This window comes from Vulpes lagopus, chromosome 22 (assembly GCF_018345385.1).
Source record: "Vulpes lagopus strain Blue_001 chromosome 22, ASM1834538v1, whole genome shotgun sequence".
NCBI lineage: Eukaryota > Metazoa > Chordata > Mammalia > Carnivora > Canidae > Vulpes > Vulpes lagopus.
In genome coordinates this window covers 19,758,449-19,780,291 of record NC_054845.1, presented here as the reverse complement: position 1 = coordinate 19,780,291, position 21,843 = coordinate 19,758,449, and the positions used below count along the sequence as shown (strand labels likewise).

General features: G+C 33.3%; 1 protein-coding gene across 7 annotated transcripts in view; it reads left to right on the top strand.

Annotated features, from left to right (window-relative positions):
- ERBB4 (erb-b2 receptor tyrosine kinase 4) overlaps nucleotides 1-21,843 on the top strand; it is a 1,096,742-nt gene that overhangs the window by 396,848 nt on the left and 678,051 nt on the right. For all 7 annotated transcript variants that reach the window (XM_041737269.1, XM_041737271.1, XM_041737268.1 and 4 more), the window contains exon 2: nucleotides 12,273-12,424. In XM_041737269.1, the coding sequence (XP_041593203.1) occupies nucleotides 12,273-12,424 (152 nt within the window). The remainder of the gene's footprint in view (nucleotides 1-12,272; nucleotides 12,425-21,843) is intronic.

Below are 21,843 nucleotides of genomic sequence, written 5' to 3'. Positions count from 1 at the left end.
GCCTCCAAGTAGGATATCAGACTTTTAAAAATTAATTTAATGTTTCCAGCATTATTGAGATATAATTGATATATATATTGTGTAAGTTTAAAGTGTACAATATGTTGATTTGATACACTTACATATTGCAAAATAATTACCATCATAACTTTAGATAACACCTCCATCATGTCACATAATTACCATTTTGTGTGTGTATGTGTGTAGAGAGAACATTTAAGATCTTCTCTCTTTGCTACTTGAAGTATATCATACAATATTATTTACTTCAATCATCATGCTCTACTTTAGTTGTCCAGAACTTACTCATCTTGTCACTGAGCTTTTGTACCCTTTGATCGACATCTCTCTGTTTCTCCCACCTTACCCACTTGTAACCCCGCCGTACTCACTGCTGCAGAAAATAGTAAGGAAGTTCTTCCGAAACTTAAAAATAGAACTGTCAAATAACTCAGCAATCCCACATCTGGATCTAAATATATCCAAAGGAAATAAAAACAGGATCTCAAACGATATATCTTTAAATCCAAAGATGAGTGAAACATTCATGGGAAAACATTCCAAGTTAAGTGACAGATCCAGGTAGTATTTCATGCCCTTTTAACTACCCTTGAGACTGTGGAATGAGTCGGGAAGTTACTAGTGATACTGGTAGTGGAACGTCTTGGTTAATATCTCAAAACTATAAAATCAAATTTCTGAATTAAAATGAAAGAAAAAGCTGTAAAATGTCTGTAGAGTTATTAAGTCATCTAGAATGAAGACTGGATTGAAAATCAGCCTTAAGTATAATATATAGTTAGAAAAATATGTCTAGTCTGTTTGTGTCAGAGTAGTTTCTCTTTGTCCTCTTTGACAAGTGAATGAGGACGTGGGAGGAGATAGAAATGAACCTGACTGGGTGAATAAGCTGCTTGTAAGGGGTCATATTTCCTTAGATGCAGATGCTATTGAATATTTTGGTAACAATATTTACTACTATTACAGAGAAAGACCTCCCAGAAAATTTCTTCTCACAAGTGATGTCCACCTTTTATAACACAAAAAAGCATTTGTATATATGTATGTGTATATATATCTTTTTTTCTTCTTCATATTTGATTGTAGATAAGATGAATTTTGACTTTGTGAATCTTGTTTTTTGACAGTGAATGAAAATCAGAAATAAAACATTATTGAGAGCCCTTAACTAAATTTGCATACTAATACCATTTCTAAAACCTTTTACAGAGGGTTTCTATTACAGTGTAAAATGTTATAGATTTGAGACACAGGTCTTATTTATTTCTTAATCCTTTGACAGTTAGCCCAAGGCCCCATATATTGTGATTTCCCAATTAACATTTGTTGAATAATTGCATGACAGAAGAAATGAATGAATGGCAGATATTGTCCTAATGATGACTATCTTCTTATCAAACATCTAATTACAATTAGTATTTGAAGTTGATTACATTGTAAAAATAACCACACAATGCTCATCTGAATCTGTTTCAGAGACACCAACCTACTGGAGATAATAGAATTTGGTCTTTAGAAAAAATAGATTTGAGGCTATTAGAAAATAATTTAAAATAAATTATAAGATGACATATATTATTATGTAGTCTACATCCATATCAGTTGGGTGTTTTGTTTGTTTGCTTGCTTTTGTTTTTTTTCATCCAATAGGGTTATGCGGCTAAGAACTGGCTTCTAAAACTTTCAAACATTTTGTTAGAAGGTCACCTTAGATTAGGTTCTACATGTAGATTATCTGAAGATACAGTCCAAATGTCTTTTGCACTCCCACTTCTCACAAGTCTAACATTAGCACACTTAAAAACAAATTGTTGTTTCTTTTTTAGATATATCATTACCTTGAATAAGCAAGTTTGGATTGATGACCCAGGGCAGTGGAGTGGATCAGGGCTTTTGTTTATAGTTATGTAGGTTTATCACTATAAGGCATGTGGGAATAGAAAGCAACCTACCTTCTTATGGCAGGCTATGTGGCCTAGCATGGCCTTTATTTCACCCAGAAGAGAAGCATCTTTCTGCGTTTGCATAAAGGCATCAGCCTGAGTTGGGGATTGCCTGCAAGGAAGAAGGCCCTTAAAAAGGAGCATGTGGTTAACAGCATACCATGTTTTACTCTTGCTATTGCTCACTTTTGCCAACTACTAATATAGCTGGATTGAATGTCTTTAGAAGGCACTTATATTGCATATTATCAGCCAAGTAAACATTTGCTGATGCAGAGAATGAAAAAAAAATTTCATTCTGCAACCAGTGCAATAGAAAGGCCATAGGGCATTTCTTAATGTACATCTTTTTCAATGCTTAAGAAACCAGCCTTAATATGTGAGCATAGTTTAGGAATATCTAGCCTGATTCCTTCTTTTAAATATTTCTAACAGGAGAAAAAAAATCCCACAAACTCCACTTTAATTACAATGAATGGCAAAGGTCTCACAGTGATAAGGCATCACAAAGAGGCTGGTTTTTATTACACACAAGGGGATGGTCGAAGGCATGATCATCTAGGGAAGAAAGATGGTTGCTAATGTTTACATACTTAGCTCCCACTGGCATTTCACCAGCTTGGAGGTTTGCACTGTCCCTCTTAATCTGAGAGAGTGCATCCAGATTCACAGCAAGACCTCAAGGAGAGCCAGATGATGGGGCAGATGGCAGATGACTAATTTGGCAAGCCTTGATGAGTGGAAATTGTTCGCTTTAATTGCTTGTCAAGTCCAGTACCTACATTAAAGTTAAGGACCTAGCACTTCCATAGGAAATGAAATACTACAAAGTAAATAAGAAGGATTCTGGGTGGGGGAGTGGTAGGAGGTGGGAAGAATAATAAAAAAGGCTGGGAGAGATTTGTGGCAAGACAATGGTCAGGGGGATATTATTTTATCCAAGAATAGATGACAGAAATGCAATTTCTAAATCTGTAAAGTCTTTCTATTATGTTGGTTTTTTTTTTTTTTTTTTTTTTTGGCTTTCCACATAGGAATTTCATGAGATGTAATTTAAGAGAAAATACAATAAAATATTTAAAAACAGGAAAATAGTGAGGGACCAGAACTAAGAATTATACACAAGTAGTTACAAGTCATCTTTTGGTGATACATATCATGCATTTAAAATCACTTGTAATTATTTTGATTTTACTAGGCTAACTTTTGAAATATAAAATGGGAAAAAAATGGACCCATTATAAGGATAACCTGTTGGGAAGAATGAATTAGAATAGACGAGTCACAAGACATATCATTCATAAACAGGAGACAATCATGTGTAATTTTTTGTATCTATCAGTTTTTGGTCATCACCAGTGAGATGATTTCCTTTTGCAATGTAAATTAACAGTTTAAACATCTTAGAGGGCATTTAAAGACTAGTGTAGGTTAAGAAAAGATGTAAAAGACATATCAATTAAATTTTAGCTGAATCTACACATAGCAGTACATATAGTCTATGGACTTGGTTTCCTCAGTCTGTGCTATAGGATGCCTGTCTTTCCTAGCTACAGTTCTTATTAGTGAAGATCTACAATGCCAAATGCTCTTTTCGTGTGGCTCAGGTATATTTAGAAAATGTTTTCACTAATTTCAGCAGGTTCTCTGTTTTATTACTTTTGAAGTCAGTAAAATAGTGGTAGGAAACAGATTCAAAGAATACACTATAGGGTCACTTACTATTTTTTTTTTAAAGGTACCAATTTTTGCATTGAAAAAAATATTTTATTTCCAGCTTATATAATGTAAATTACAAATCAGAGTTCCTATTTTGGCATTACTTTATTTTAGTTCCTTAAAAGATGATTATAGAGAATACAAAAGTTCTGAAATATAAACTCATTTTCTTTATCACTTTGGATATAATTATTCATAAAAGGACCAAAGCATAAAATACCTGGAAAACAATGTAATAAGGATGTCTTATTAAATCCATACAGGAACATATTTAACTCTAACAGATATACAAGCCAACTTGAGTGTGTGAGTGTGTGTTAGTTTATACACAATAAAATTTACGTTTTTTTGGTGTATAGTTCTCTGATGTTTAACTGTAGGGGTCTAGGTAATCACCACCAGGGTCAGTATGCAAAATACTTCTGCCATTTCCCAAATCTCCCTTCTGCTCTTTTAGTAAGACCCTCACTATCCCTCTACTCCATCCCCTCCCAGCCACGGATCTGTTCTATCCTTGTAGTTTTGGCTTTTTACAAAATGATGTACCAATAGAATCATATGGAGCCTTTTATAATTGTGGGTAGCCTTTTGAGCCCTGCTTCTTTCAGTTAGCAGAAATCCTTTGAGAATTTTCCATGTTGATATATCAATCATCCGTTCATTTTATTGCTGAATAGATATTCATGGAATGTATATAGCTTATCATTTCATGCATTGGAAGACATTTGAGTTATCTCCAATTTTTTGTGAGTTTGAGTAGAGCTTCTATAAACATTCATGTACATATTTTTCTCTTGTGATTTTAATAATATTCATTTCTCTACCTCGCTTTAAGATTACAGCACATAATACATGTAACACACAAACTATGTGTTAATCATCTGTTTATTTCATCAGTAAGGCTTCCAGTCAGCTGTAGGCTATTTACTGGTTAAGTTTTGGGGGAGACAAAGTTATATGAGGATGTTTGACTACATGGAGAAGCAGTGCCCACATTGTTTAGAATCAACTGCACTTCTGATTAACTGCCTATAAATTAAAGATTCTCTCCTCAAGTGCCATTAACTTGCTAGAAAAACTCACAGAGAAACATTTTTACTCATTAGGTTATCTGTTTGTTATAAAAGGTTATAACTCAGGAATGGCCATATAGAAGAGATACAGAAGGCAAGGTGTGGGAAAGGCTGGGAGCTTTCAAGCTCTCCTGGAGCAACTCCACATGTTCACTGTTGACCTTAAAAATAAAACTACTAGTTATTTTACCAACAAAATTGTTTTTACTTGGGAATAGCAGAGAATTGCAATCCGGGACAAGCAGGTTGCTGCAAAACTATATGCAAGTCCCCTCATGTACGTATTTTTTATGGGAACATAATTTGTCATTTATCTAGGGACCTACAAATGAGAGTGTTGGGTCATTCCATTAAGCGCATGTTTAATTTATAACTTTGTAAGATGTTGCCACAGTTTGACTTACTCAAGAGCATCCAATGAATTCAGCCAATTACACAGTATAAAGTAGATTTTAAGTAAATATCATAGAAATAAATTCAATCACAGGATTTTCGAGATGAGAGTAAACATAAAGATGTCTTATTTGAGAAAGGAGAAAATTGGAACCGATGAGAACAGAATAATTGTTCAAGTTTACATGGCTAGAAAGTTCTGGAACAATGGAGTCCCATCCTCTACTTTCTTTGTCCAGTGCTCATTCCTTTATTTATTTATTTATTTATTTATTTTTTTGCTCATTCCTTTAGATCAGGCTGATTGAGCACATCACCATGCAAGATGTATATTTTGTTTTACTTTAATATATTGCATAATGCACACATACTATATACTACATATATGAATAAATGGTAATAGCTAACAATGAACTCTGTCAATGAGTCAGACGTTGTACAAAGCAAGTTACATGTATAGACTCACTTAATCCCCACCCAGCTTATTAGATGGTGGTTGTTATTATGTCCATTTTACAGAAGAGAAAATAGAATAACAGAGTCTGAGTAACTTGTCCAAGATTACTTTGTAGGTCAGTGATTGAGCTACATTTTATGCTGGACATCTAGCTGTAGGTCCTCTGTTCTTAACCTCTAAGCTGGGTTTATTATTAAAAAATACTTAGTGCAAAATCCTACTTTGTAATACAGAAGCAGAGACTCCGAATGGTGACGTTACTTGCTCAAGTTCATTCAGCTTTTAAAAATGGAAAAACCAACATATTTGACCCTGGCTCAGTTATGGTTCTTAGTGACTCCAAAGTCTATTTATTTACTCAACAAATATTGACTGAAAGCCTCCTATGTGCCTGTTCTTTCAAGTACTGAGCTGACAAAGAGATTGCCTCCTACAGAGGTTGCATTGTAATGCAAAAACGTAATAAAGAAGTAAACAAGCAAAATGTCTAATGCAATTTTAGATAGCAGTAAAACAGAAATAAAGAAGGCAAAAGAAGACAGAATATGATGTGTGAGAACCTGCTACTTATTTTAGATAAGATGGTCAGAGAAAGCTATTTTGAAGGGGTGACATTTGAGCAAAGACCTGAAGATGGGTTCTTACAGGCCGTGTTGAAAAGTTTGGATTTATATAATACATATGAGTAGAAGCCAATGAGTGTTTTCAGTAGGGGAGTGCTGTTTTTAAAAAGATAATCTGGATCCTGTGCAGAGAATAAATTAATCAGGACATGTGGGGAATCCAGGAAATCAGAAGGGAACCTACTGTCAAAGTCCAGGAGAGAGCAGTGACTTGTATTAAATGACTAAAATAGTGGAAGTGGCAAATTTGGCTTCATTTGCAGATATATTTTGAACATAGGGCTGCCAAAGCTTGCAATCTCTATGTAACTGTAACAGCACTCAATAATAGTCACGAAAAATGTTGGCTATTTCTTATGTGCTATTTAAATATTTTATTTTTTGAGATTTACTATAGCTCCAGATGTTTAAATGACCAACAATGTTCATTAAACTAAAGTATATTTATTATGTTAATATTTCTGAAAAGGAAAGTACCTTTTTAAAAGATTTTATTTATTTATTCATGAGAGGCACAGAGAGAGCAGAGCGGCAGAGACAATAGGTGGAGGGAAAAGCTGGCTCCCTTTAGGAGCCCAATGTGGGACTCGATCCCAGAACCCTGGGATCAAGACCTGAGCTGAAGGCAGATGCTCAACCACTGAGCCACCCAGGCATTCCAAGAAAGTACTTCTTATTATTAAATCAGATAGAAAAATTAGAAAATTTATCAAGTTACCAAATATGTGTTTTTCTATACAGTCCATGAATTATGTACAGCTTATATATATGACTCATTGCTTCTTTACTATGTACCTTGTACTATCACATTTAATCAATATATATATATTTTTTTCCATGATACTAGGTCAGCAGTAGATGCTAAAAATAATTATTTCTTTAATTCATATCTCGTATAAGCTTTTCATTTGAAAGCCAAAAATTTGATTGATTGATTGATTGATTGATTTTACCCTCTTATCTAGCAAATGGAGTAGTTTCCACAGCCATAACAAGCCTGGAGGCAATAATTGATTTTTAGTATTAATATGGAAATTGTTACTGTTTTATCATTCTGCTTCTAACATTATTTTCCCCATGAATCCAACAGATAATTTTGTTAACCTGCCCTTGTATATTGTTATGAGCTCCTAATTGTATTCCTAATTTTTTACTAAAGGAAGATTATGTAGTTCACTCACTGTTAGTAATAAATCTTAACAGGAATAAAAAGCCCATGTTTGCAACTATAGCTACATTTGTAGCTGAATCAATACCAAATAGAATAATTGGTGAATTTATTAAGGCCTCACATATAGCTTTCCTGCTGGAGTTACAGTTGGAATAAAAACTCTAGGAAGCCCAAGTAAATTCAGGATTCTTTTGAAACTTGAAGTATTATAGGCTTATAGTTTAAGGACTTAATAATAGTGTTGACAAAGGGGACTGAATTTCGTTAAACTTGTTTTGGCTGGTAAGGAAGATTTTTCAATTCTGTTTGATAAACAACTTTGTGAAATCAATGAAACTTGATGGTTTAAGCATTGTCTTGTATACATTGCCTGATGGTAAAATCGATTGACAAATGGAAGTTGTGAGGCATTTAGTGAAGGCTTCATGAAGAGAAATACAAATGATTTTTATGCATTTATCCAAACTAGTTCTCTTAAAATCAAGTCTGTCTTTCAAGCTGAAAGTTATGAAGGGTATATTTGTCGTTATAAATAGCAGAGTTGAATCAAAAATAAATATACAGAAAAGCCTCCCTGAGACAAAAATATTTTCTAAGTTGAACTGTGTATAGTAAAAACTTCAAATACCAGAATGTTTGGAGAATATTCTAATTAATCAGATTTTCTGTTTATTGGAGGATTTTTTGTTGTTGTTGAAAAATATTTCTAAACATATTCCAAATTTATGTTTTCACATGGTATATGCAAAACACAGCTGATCATTTATTAAACAATGGTAACTTTTCTGAATTGATGGTTATTTTCTGAATACCAGTTATAATTGTTTTTATAGCAAGTAAATACATATTATTAAATGATAATTTATTGCAAAGCACTCTGCTCTATAGCTCAGTAAACACAAAGAACAATTAATAAATTACACCTTACTTCAAAGAGTTATTAGCCTTTGTGGGTTTCTTAATGTAAAGAGATTATCATATTAGTAGTTAATAACTAATAATAAAAATTTGTATATTTTTTTTCATATATGCAGGATGGGAAACATGGAAAAATACTTAGTTATTATAGTTATATGAATAAATATTTCTCTCAAAATCTGTTTCTGTAGAAAAGATCAGAATATACTAGCTATTTTAGAAAACTTTTCATTTAGATGCTTTCATATTAATTTTTATATATTGATATTAAAGTACAGGTGGCATTGTACGTATTTTAGAAATAATGCAGCAAGTTTATTAATCAATGTATAATTTCTCCAGCAGTAGTAGTTTAAAAATATAAGCTTGTTCTCATTGGAATTTAAAATAATTGAAATCTATATTTCATAAACCCATATCATAGTACCTTTTCTCAACAGACATTTTAGAAGTTTATAAGATTTTGTTATAAATTTGCTAGGAGCAATAAAATAAAGATTATGGATTATAGAGACTCCTAGGGAGTCTCTATAGTATATTGGGAGGAAAAAAAGCTGGGCTTTGATATTGGCTGATAAGGATCATGTACGTGAATCAATCACTAATTGTCCCCTGCTTATTTGAAAAATGTTGTACTTATCAACAGAAATTCATTTTTTTCTTTGTGTTTATTAGTATTAATAAGTGAACCTCCCACAGAATCAGTAAAATGTTCAAATGATCAAGAGTGATGTACTTTATTCAGAAACAAATTCTTAATTATAGAGAAAAAATTGGTGGTTACCAGATAGGTGAGTGGGAGGGAGGATGGGTGAAATAGGTGATGGGGCGAGAGGGCACTATTAGGGGCACTTAAGTGGCTCTGTCAGTAAGTGTCTGACTCTTGATTTCATCTCAGGTCGTGATCTCAGAGTCTTGAGACCAAGCCGGCTTTGGGCTCTGTGCTGGGCAAGGAGCCTGCTTAAGATTCTCTCTTTCCCTTTCCCTCTCTTCCTTTCCTTTTCTCCTTCTCCCTCTCTCCCTGCCCCTCTGTCATTTCCTTCACACTTGCATGGGGGCTCTCTCTCTCTCTCTCTCTCTCTCTCTCTCTCTCTCTCTCTCTCCATAAAAAGAAAAGAAAAAGAAAAAAGAAAACAGGAGCGCACCTCTTGTGATGAGCACTGGGTGCTATATGTAAGTCTGGAGTCACTAAATTCTACACCTGAAACTAATATTAAACTATACATTAACTAACTGGAGTATGAATAAAAACAAAAAACAGAAACAAAAAAAAAGAATGATTTTGTAGTTTCATTCTGAATTGAAGTTAGTCAAACAACCAGACAAAATAGTAAAAATTACTTAAGGTCAAAAGCAAGTAACTAGAACTTAACCTTTCTTATATATAATATATTAGCAGCTACAACCAAAATTCACCATTCTCTTTATGCTAATGATAATAAAGTAATGTAAAACCTTAATTGTTTAAAAACCCTAGTTATTTTTAGTTCATTTCTCAGAAAATATCTAGGGTGTGTCTCTAGGTCTTATGGTCTAAAATGGTGATTCAGGGTTTAGCCATCCATCCCCTTCCAGGTAGCACATTGGAGGAAGGTGTGAAGGAAAGGCGCAAAGTGGGCTCCAACCTGTTTTAAATGAAGTTCTGGCAAAGTGCCATACACCATTACCTCCGAGGGGAGCAGTGAACTGAAATCTTTATTTGAGATGGCCACATGCTCAGCTGAAGGCTATGTAGTCTATGCCCTGAAGGAAGAGGAGAATGCGTATTGAGGATTCCAGAAGTCTTTGCCTCCATCCCTAGCACTCTACAATAGCTGCATTCTCAGTGGCAGCAAATGAATTCCAGTATGGTGTGTTGAGCGACTTGGCACTCAGAAAGGGAGGAGGCAGGGGGGTAGCTTGGAGGTAATAAGCTGGCGGGAACCTGGAGAGAGGAAATGATATTTAACATGTCTTTATATGTTAGATTTCAGGAACAGTCTAAAGATTATATATTGGTTTTCAAGGGCTCCTGTAACAAAGTACCACAGACTATAAAGCAATAGTAATTTATTCTTCCACAGGTCTGGAGGCTAAAATTCCAATATCAAGGTATCAGCAGGGCCCCTGAGACTGGGGAGAAATCTTACTTTGCCTCTTCCTAGCTTCTGGTGATGGCCATCAATTCTTGATATTCCTTGGCGTGCAGCTGTATCTCATTCCCATCTTTGCCTCTCTAGTTACATATATATATATATATTTTTTTTCTGTTGTTGTTTTCCCTCGCTGTGGATCTTTGTGTCCACATGGTGCTTTCCTCTCCTTAGAAGGACACTATCATATTTGATTTAGGACCTACCCTAATGTCTTCATCTCAACTCAATTACACCTACAAAGACTCCGTTTCTAAACAAGGTCATAGTCACGGACAACAGGGGTTTGCCTTCAATATATCTTTTAGAAAGATAATACCACTTATAGAGAATATTTCTAGAAAATATACCGTTTGATGAACTTTAGACATGCAGACAAAGAAAGATTATGGTTGTTCATTTGTTTGGTTTTAGCAATGAGCTTCCCTTATGAGCAAAGGTCTACATTATTCTTCAAGATTTAGATTTAGATTTTTGTTCATTGTGATATGTCAGCAACAACAGTTGTTAAGAGGTCTTAATTATTGGAATGTATCCATCTAGATTTTTTTTTCCCTTTGTATATGGGAAGCTGTTTGCTTGAAACCCATTCCCTTGAATACCACCAAGGCATTATGACTTGTCATTTCTGTGTGCCTAATGTGTAACTGTTTCTATGACTTTATTATGTAGCTCTGTTCCAGTGTCTTCAAAGTTTACACAGTGTATCTTGTCTTACTTTGGGTATATTACATAACTTACTCAAAGAAGATTATTTCACACCCATTTCTTTTTCAACTTTCCATACTATTATTACAAGATTCATAATCTAGGGTTTTTTTTTCAGTCTATTGAAGATTAAAATTGGTACATTAAGTGATAAAGATCTTGTACAGGCAGGTATACAAATCATAAGTAACAACTAAAACTCTGGCTTCTGGAAGTCAAGGAAAATATCAACACATCCAAAATAAAAAACACACGTGTGTGTACCCTCAGTGCTCACCTGTGAAAAGACTCAAGATCCATGCTGTCCAAGACGGCAGACTGAGCTCCTTTCCTAGTAGTCCATCATACCTTAAAATACTAATGAATATACATAGATGACCCAGTTGATACCAAAAAAGCTCACATTTTATAAAATATTCTGTTTCTAGTGTATGTTTAAAATGTATATACTACAAATGCGACGGTTTTAATTTTCCCTCTCTGTTCTGTTTCTTTGGAATCCATGCCATCTTACTCTCTGTGCTTATTAGTGCATGCAATTTAGGAATATAAAACTATGATATCATTTACATGTCTTATCTAAAAAAGCTGAACTCATAGAAACAGAGAGTAGAGTGGTGGCTGTCAGGGGCTTAGGGGTAAGGAAAATGGGAGATACCCATCAATGGCATAGACTTCCAGGTATAAGATGACTAAGTTCTGAGGATCTAAGCAAGAACCTGGTGACTATAATTACTATACTATATTACATATTTGAAAGTTGTAACAGAGTCGATCTTAAATGTCATTACAAAAAAGAAATGGTGATTAGGGGACATGAAGGTATTAGCTAATGCTTCCGTGGTAATGATTTTAGGATATGTAAGTGTATCAAATACATTGTATACCTTACATTTATACAATGTTTATGTGTCAATCATATCATAATATAACTGGGGAAAAATAAAAGTGAAGATACCTATCTGTGTGGTTTATGGGTGTTAATGGCATTCAAAATACTTTAATTCAGGGAATCAGAGTAGAGCGTGTGGAATAGAGAGTTGAGGGAGACATTGTCATTGTGCATGTCATAGGAAGGTTATGTAACCTCCTCTGTATCTTCTTGTCTTGGCAGTGTGTGCAGGAACAGAGAACAAGCTGAGCTCTCTCTCTGACCTGGAGCAGCAGTATCGAGCTTTGCGCAAATACTATGAGAACTGTGAGGTAGTCATGGGCAACCTGGAGATAACCAGCATCGAGCACAACCGGGACCTCTCCTTTCTGCGGGTAAAGCTGTCTCTCTCTTTCTCTTCTCTTCTCTGTGAGTGGACAGTAGTGTCACAATGCATAAAGACAGACCAGTTTGCTTGTATTTGATGGTGATGCTTTCCTGCCCAGCAGGGACCATGACTATAGGCGGCAGAAGCTAAGAGATACCGAGGCACACATAGGAAAAAAACAAGAATAACTGTGCCCTGGTGACTGACACCTTGAGTTCAGAGCAGTTACTGCTACTCCAAGATTGATGAAAGATTCTGTTAGCTTGTGGTACGTGGTATCTAGCAAGTCCGCCTTGTTCTGAATTGCAGGCAAGAGGAAAAGTGCTAGGTTGGGGACTAGGAGAATCAAGGGACCAATCAGATAAGAATTAGAAACTTTAGTAATCTCACTTTCTGTCCCTTTTCTGTCCCTTTGGAAATTTCAGGCTACTCCATATTACTGTAATAAGACTAATACTGTTATCTGCAGAAGAAAAATGACATCTATTTTTGAAAACCTACAAATTTGTTAAATTAGACACAGGGAACTACACGTACTCATGTAGGTTGATCTACGTATGCACGTAGATGCATATGTGTGTATATAAAGTTACGCAGAGACAACCAGTCCTTCTGCAAACTTGTTTTGGCTCTCATTCGCAGCCTTAGTCTGGTAAACAGATTTTCAGTGCCTGATGCCTTCAGTTTCCTGTTTTGCTTTAACCAGAAGAGGTAATAGAACAATCTGAACTTCAAAGAGATATGGTCTTCTGGCAAACCCATGAATTTATTCTTTACATAAGAACTAATATGTTTTAAATGACAGCATCCCTATAATATAGTTGATTTTTTTTCAGTGATATTTACACATTTCTCAGGAGTACTGTCTTGTGGAAATCAAGACAAAGTGTGTCAAATACTGATACAGTAAACTACTTAGGAGATAGTGAATTATTTAAAGAACTATGGTAATTTAAATAATTTACACTTAAGTATAAAAAAAAAAGGCAGTGATTTTTAAGTACTTCAAATGTAAAAATATATATAGGAGGGTAATATCCTCAGAAAAATAAATCACCGCAAAACTTAAGCGACACTCTGAAGCTTACAATACCTGTTTATAAAATGACTGTCATACTAAGATCGGTATAGGGACTGAAGGTGTTTCCATATTCTACTGCTTGATTGGAAGAGCACTGGTTCTATAAATTATATGTCAAAACTTGTTAATACTTATGATATTTAGTTATGACATCTTTGTTTATCAAAAGTAAATAGTAAAAATTATCTAAATTCTAGAATGAAGGAGACTTGGAAGGGCTTACCACATTTTTTTTTCTTTTTTGGACTATTGTGTCAAGGAGAGAATACATGTAAGCTATCTTAGAGTAGCCACATCAGAGGAATGCATCATTAGTTATTACCATTTGTTTTCAAGCTTGTAACCTGTGTTGATTATTTTCAGATAGATTTTATTCCTCAACCTCAAAAAAAGATTTTGATGGCATATGAGCTGAAAGGGTTAGAAATGCCAAGAACTTCAATGATGTTATAGAAAAGGAAAATTGAGATCCTAATTCTGAATCAGAATAGGTTAAAGAAGAATTAGGTTAAATAGTTTATTCAATAAGAGTAATAGGAGAAAATTTTAAAAGGCAGTCTCAGATCTTTGTTTTTCTTCTTGTGTTTTCTTGGCTTTGTTTGTTGTACATGGAATGAAATTCCACTGGCTCAACAAAAAATTGTCATGGGTATTGTAAATGACAGTCATTAAAATAAGCAATATAAAATGTTATGATTATTATATATTTTATAATTTTAAAATTCTTTAGCTCTTAGGAGGTACAGAAATACAGTGATGAAAAATAGACTCATCAATTTTTAATATTCAGAAATGTGAAAATAACCTACAGATCTTTGAGCAACATGGTCTATATTGTTGGATAGTCTATCTTTTTTAGGAACCATTGTGAGTAAAAAATAAGGTAAGTTAATACAATAAACAGACTTGAGAAAGGATAAAATAAGGATGACTAGGGTTCTACTTGGAACAAGAAATAAGCTGTTTCTTTAAAAAAGTAATTTTTGGTACCTTCAGTCACATCTCTGAAAGTTCATGTAAAGTTTGTACTGACGAACATATCTTTATTTTCATCTATTTATTTAAAGATGGCTCTAATCGTTTTTTTTTTTCCTTACTAATAACACCTTTTTTTGTTGCTTCACTCATCTACTATTTCTTTGGAAATTAACCATTTGTAGTCATGATTTTATATGTTCACTCAACAGATAGTCTTAGCCCAAGAATACAAAGCAAGTAATTATATTATCCTTGACTTCAGCAATCTTACAGTCTTGTAGAGGGTTACAGTTGAGTAACACATAAGGATTGTATATGTGTGTTGTGTGTGTGTGTGTGTGTGTGTATTGTATGTAATATGTATATATGCATATATAAAAAATACAGTTGTGAAGACAGGAATGAGAAGCTAGAATCTAAATGCAGGTAGGGTGTTGTGGCATGGGTGCTGGGCAAAGAAAGGAATGGCTAATTCTGAAAGATTCAGGAAAGATTTCATCAAAGAGGAACTTGAATTGAATCAAGTGGAAAATGGATAGGGGCTTACAAGGTGGGTGGATGGAAGAGAAGGACATTCCAATGGGAGTATAATATAAGTGAAGGCTTAGAAAGAAGGCCCAAAGTCAGAGTTAATAAATGTGCGCTTAATGTTTACTGTTGTAGATATTAGACATATGCATGCAAATAAATCACACATCATTCTCACCTTCATGGAATCTGTAGTGTGGTATGAATGAAGATAAATTTGGGGATGGAGTAAAATATTACATTGGAGAGGTAGAGAGTCATATCATAGATAGGTAAGCAAGGACTGTTAGCTGAAATATTCATTATGCTACTGTCTTGGGTGGGCCACTGTTTCTAACTGTACGTTTAAATATGCTGAAAGCTCTCCACTTACAGGTTTTCTCCACTATTCAAAACTCACTTTATGTCGCTTTGCTTTTATGTAAGACCTACACGACTACCTGTTTTCGCTAATCAAGAGAAATCTGAAGGGGATTTTCACTTTTACAAAATGATAATTGCCTCTTTCCTTTGTACCATTTCAGAGTAGGGAGGGTTTAATAGGAACACTCTACTTCCAGATAGCAGGGAGAAACTGTATTATAAAAATTTCACTCCAGATAACTACATCATGGTTCATTTGTGTTCTTGGTGGCTTCCCTCCAAAGTACATAATCTGTCTAATATTGGCACCTCATAATAAGTAGAGTGGATGTAAAGGAAAACTAGTTCTTTTACATTATGCTATCATTCCAATAAGTTTTGAATTGTATGAGAGAGTAGTAATCTTGCATTGACCTAATCTATGCATCCCATAGCCTTCAGATACATTTATGTAACTGTAATTCACTGAGCAACCTCTTCCTGAGGTGTGCAATTTCCCTTTCTCTCAGAATGAGTCAAACCTATAATGTATTCAGAGAGACATCATAGATAGGGATCTTAAATTTAATTCCAGAACTAATTTCTGTCTTTAAGAATGTAAAAAAATACTTTCATTTTTAAAAAGATTTCCATCCTTATTTTCTTCTCTAATTAGCAAGTTCACAGCATTTTGTTTTATTATTTATTTTGTATGAAACCATTCTAATGTCTATAATTCATGACTCCATACCCTAAAAGCCACTATCTAAATAGTCGGTGTCTAGGACAGTACTTAAAATATCATAAACTTTCATTAAGCATTTGTCAAGTGGACAAATATTTTTCGTAAACTTTAATAATATTTTATGGATCATTATTTCATGAATTATATGTTCCCTAGATGAATATGTCCACCTCTCCTCATGTTATTTCAGTATAACATCACCACACATTAGCTGTGTGGACATAAGACACACACTGGGTTAATCATTTCCTGTGGGTTTCTATATCAGTTTCTTAACCATTTGGGTACCAAAATAGTTATCTTTTTTGTGTATGGTTTGAATGTTAGTGAGGGCTGTGCAGACAGCAAAATGGAGCCAACACACTAAGACAAAGAACAGGGAAAGAGAAAATGACCATTCAACCCTAAAACTGGTGAGGGCATTTCCAGGCTCCAGTCTGCTTCTGATGACTGGTTGCATTATCACCAGTAGTCCATAGGCTACTCCTGGAACTTGAGAGTAACTTTGAAGGGATTTTCTCTTTTTTTTCCTTAAACTAGATAAGTTTATTTTCTTTTATTAAAACCAAAAATATCCCATGTAGTCCATCTCTCAAGATCTCAAGAACTCAGAAAAAGTGGCCTTTTGAAATGGAAGATGTACTTCTATATTATAAATCTAAAAAAATCAAAATAAACTAACGAACAAACAAAAAACCACCCTATAATGTTTTGGAGATACTTCCTTAGTCTTTGTTAGATATATTTTACTGAAACACTTTGAAATGCATTATTTTCAAGATGCTTTTATTATATCAACCTTGCTTATCTCTGTAAGCAGCTTTTCACCCAGCTTTATTGTAACCTCCAAGTTTTTGCATTTCTTCTTGGGGAAAAAAGATCTGGTTGACAATATTTAACATTAGACCCCTGAGACACCACGTAGTTGGCTAGATAAAGGCCCTAAAACTTATTTACTATGTACTTTATCACCGTCACAAGGTTAAGACATAATAGAAAACAGCAAGGCATAAAAATCACAGATTTTGTGTTATTGTCTTACACTTTGTGAACTCTCTCAAACAAGGTGAAATATAGCAAATAATGGGAATGAACTTTTAGACCTTTTACCCTCATTAGAATTCCTGAGAGTTTTCACTCCTTTGTCATTCCATTGGTCTTTGAGATTGCTGGCATTCAATAATTTAATGCTGCTAAAAAGGTACATTTTTAGACCTGCCAGTGTTTATACTTTACATTTATTTTCTCTATTTTATATATTCACTTTAAGTAAATAAGTATGAGGTGCCAACTAAATGTAAAGTAGTGCAATATATAATGTAGTGTATATATGAGGAGAGGAGTATGAATACCTACCCTTAACAATTACTACAACAGGTAATAATTTGTAATCTGTGGCTTGAATTTGGTTGTGTGAGAATTGTTTTGGAAATAGTGCTTATTAGGTTTATGAAGAGATAAATTAATTTTAACAGTTGATCCATTGACCTGGGATATTAAAAATATTAGGAATTCATTGAACCTCTCTATGGTGTAGAGTAGAAGCCTTATTAATCCCTAATGATTATAGATATCTTTATTACTGAAAAATGAATACAAATAAATTAATACATTAAGATATCTCTTCAAATAGCAGCATTCATATTTTATTGATAGCAAAAGGTGAAGTCTTTGAAAAAGTCAGAAAGTATAAATTCTTAAAGCAAAAATATATTTTAAGTGTATCTCCTCTCAGATGATGAATAACACATGTTGTTATGGGAAAGTAAATTCTATGTGAAAACTTTTTTTTTTTTGAAAAAAGCTGTTTTTATTGTATATTTGGCACAGAGCTATATGGAATTTTTGGATATGTAAGAAATAATGCCATCTAAAACTGTATTTTAAAAAATAAAATTCCAGTATTATTTCTTGATAGAAATCATATAAATAGTTCATTTTTCTCTATCAAAGAAAATATTTACTTTTATTTTCAAATATTATTTTTGTCTTTTAGTTAATAATTAGTATTATATACTGTTATGGGGCTCTCATGCTCCTCATGCTCCTTTATTAGGATATATATAGGATTCTTTACATATGAGGATGTTGCTTTACAACCACTCTCTGTTGGACATGAAATTTGCATTGGTTTTCCAGTGCTGGTGATGCACCTACACTATTTCATTTTATACTTGCATACAGTTCCTCTTCTGAGTAAGGTTTGCAGGAAGGCAGATGAAGCTGTAACTCAGAGATTGCAAAGATGCTGCCTGGCTCACTGGAACCTAAGACCTTGGCTTCATTAGCATAGTTCTGTTACAATATAATCAGAGATGATGCTTGGCAGTAATGAGTTTCAAGTTGCAACAAGTTACTCTGCTTTCACCTATTCCTTAGCTGTTTTCAGTAACCAGTCTGGCTTAAAATAAAATTCTGAAATATTTACATTTCAACCTACTTCTAGCTTCAGGGTCTACTTTTTATTGTCCTTTGTCAATTCAAAGCAGATGACCAGAGTTAAATCCAACAGTGTAGGGAATGGTTTTTATGATTGTATTTTTTTCTCATATCCTTCTTATCCTCATTTAACTCTATCTATGCCCTAGTTAAGCTGTCTGCTACATAGCATGATTTATCAAAATGCAACGTTGAAGAATTCATATTTAAAAATAAATAGATAATTTGCCAAGCACTTTATTCCATTGGATTAGAAAACAATTTATTGACTAGATTTTTAAAACAATGGTGACCATTGCCTCTGTTTGGTTTTAGCTCATTAAATACCAGATAGAATGATTTGTGTGAGAGAGATTGTGTTGCAGAGATTGATTGGAATCAGGATAAGAAAAGTAGTCCCTTTTTAGAATCATAAAAAATTGAAGCGAGAAACACTACTTAGATGAAACATCTATGACATAATAAGGTAGATCATGTATTTTATTTTCATTATTTACATGAAAGATGATGTAAGTGCATATTTTCTAATACAGCATATCTATTTCAGCTGTGCATGTATTTTGACTGTACTGCATAGTAAGGGAGAACAAGCCTGAATTTAAGTTTTCCTGAATAACTTTGTAACATAAGTAAGTGATATATTTGCCACTCTATTAAATTATAGACAAATAAGATCCCTGTATCAAGTGTTTATATTCTTTAACTATTTATTCATTGAGCATAGTAGTGTAAGTTTCTCTTGCATGCCACTAATTGGGACAGGTGCCAAGAAAAGATCATGAAGTTCAATATCCAAAATGATAGAATGAATCATCATTAGGTTCAAAGAAACTTCACCTTCAAGAAATATGTCTAAACAAGCATTAGAGTAAGACAGAGTGTTTACTTAATTTCTCTTTCTGTTTGAATTTAACATAAAATTATATCTATGGTAAAACATAACGTGTTGCTGTATGTTGATGAAGAAATTTTCGTTGACTGAGATGGGGAATACCAAAAAAAAAAAAAAAAAAAGTGGAATAATGTTTAAACACGTCTGTGAGGCCAAAGGAGACATTCTGGGTTAAATGGAATTTTCAAAGCTTTGAGAGTTTCTAAAAGCTGTTTCTAAGATTGTTAAATATAATCCATATGCAATTTTGCATATATGTATTTACAGCTGGCTTTTAAATTGAAATTTGATTTTGTACTAAATCTAATCATAGGAGTTGTATTGCATTTTAAAAAGCTATGCAATTTATACTTGGCCTAGGGAGAAAACAAAATTTCCTCAAAGGTTAAATACCATTTAATCTGAAAATATACATGAGTCAAAATCCTGATGCTCTTCAGCAATCTTACATGATAAAAGATAAAAATGTCTATATTTTTGCCTAGCCAGTTATAGAAGCATATTTTTCAAACTTCATTCTTGATCCTTTAAATGAAACATTAAATAAAACATTTAACAGTTTTCTCTAAATATTAAAAACAAAATAAATTTAGTACCTATAAAAAGATGTACATTTTGTAGAAAATGAATATTTGAGGAAGTATTGAAAGAAGGATATAAATAAAAAATAGATAATTTATAACTCTAATATACACAAATATATGTATAATAAATATAAATTTGTGACCATTTATATTTATATATAAGTATTAATTAATAACCATTTTCTAGGATCCAGTCAAATTATTGTAAAATATTAAACCTATATGATGTTTCTAGGAGACTATTACTAAAAAGTGCTTAAAATAAGCTTTTAAGTCCCTAAATTGTAATGCATTTTCCAGAAAAAAAAAAAAAGCCCTTGTTGCAAATGTACTTAAATTAAAATGAATTTATTAGGATGCTGAGCAGATGCAACATGTTCCTTTACATCTCTGGGGGTTGTGGTATTTAAATTTGGCTTAAATGGCAAGTATAATGAATTTATAGGCTTATTTTAACCTTAATTAGTGAAATATGCAAGTAACAAACCTATTACATTCTATGATTCTTAGGTACTCTTTGCTTGGGGGAATTAAGTGTACAAAGGTTATTTTTTTACCTCTTTTAATTTAAGTAGCGAAGACCCTGATTCAAAGAGAACAAATGATACTTACATGAGTTAAGAGTAACTAGAAGCATTTTGGCAATGGACTACCATTTAATTCTAAAATCCAAACAGTGGAATATAATCAAATAAAACTTTAAAAAAATTCCTAACTGTATACATTTCAATTAGTTTTATTTTTCTTTGATTCTTAAAATGGAACACTGTTTTCTTTCAAAAAAAGAAAGATGAGCAATATTATATGAGACTAAATCAATTTTAAAGGTCTCTCTTCAGTCACATAGAGTGTAATTTAAAGTTCAAAGGTATAAAAATAAAATGAGAAGACTGTTGTATTTAGAGACATTGCAATTATTTCTCCTGATCCCTAATCTGAACCCATTTAACTGTAAAGTATTATATTAAGATATATAATGAAAGTGATAAAATTAAGGTGTTTGTTTTAGTAAATATAAGCCTCTTTGAAATCATTTTTATTCAGTCTCTGCATGGAAATCAGAATATGTAATTGAATGTTGAAATAAGTCACCTTAAGCAATTCAGTACCACATGAATTTCCCAAACCAAAAATACCTAATAGAGTACCTGGCATCTGGTAGACCCTTAGTAAGAGGCGATGCTATCTAACCGTGTGGAGTTTCTTTATTTCTTCTCTTAGTCTCTAGGTAGCCTCTATTGAGCTATGCTCTGAAGATGTGACAATAAATTTTTACTGATTTTTTTAGAAGTTCATTTTTTTTTTAAGATCACACTACCTTTTTTATAAGATTTTATTTTTATTTATACATGAGAGACACACAGAGAGAGGCAGAGACATAGGCAGAGGGAGAAGCAGACTCCACGCAGGGAGCCTGAAGTGAGACTCAATCCCAGAACCCTGGGATCACAACCTGAGCCAAAGGCAGACATTCAACCACTGAGTCACCCACGTGCCCCATAGAGGTTCAGTTTTGCATGGTAGTGATTTATATTTTCAAAGAGGTGAAATTGCAAGTCAAATACTTGGCTGTTTTTAAGGAATGATCAATAACTAAAAATGTACAAACTCTCTACATAGTGAACGTTGTTTGTCTAAAAGACATCATCCCATGGAATCATTGGGAAGCAGTCATGAAATAATTTAATGAGGCATCAATGAAGCATTGGGAAGAGTTCATGAAAGAAAAACATGTAAAAAAGTATAAGCAAATTGGACTATATGCTGGATTATATTACTTTTTTTAAAAAAAATTCCATCCTCTGAGAACAATTGCCAAAATTCTTATTAAGTTCCT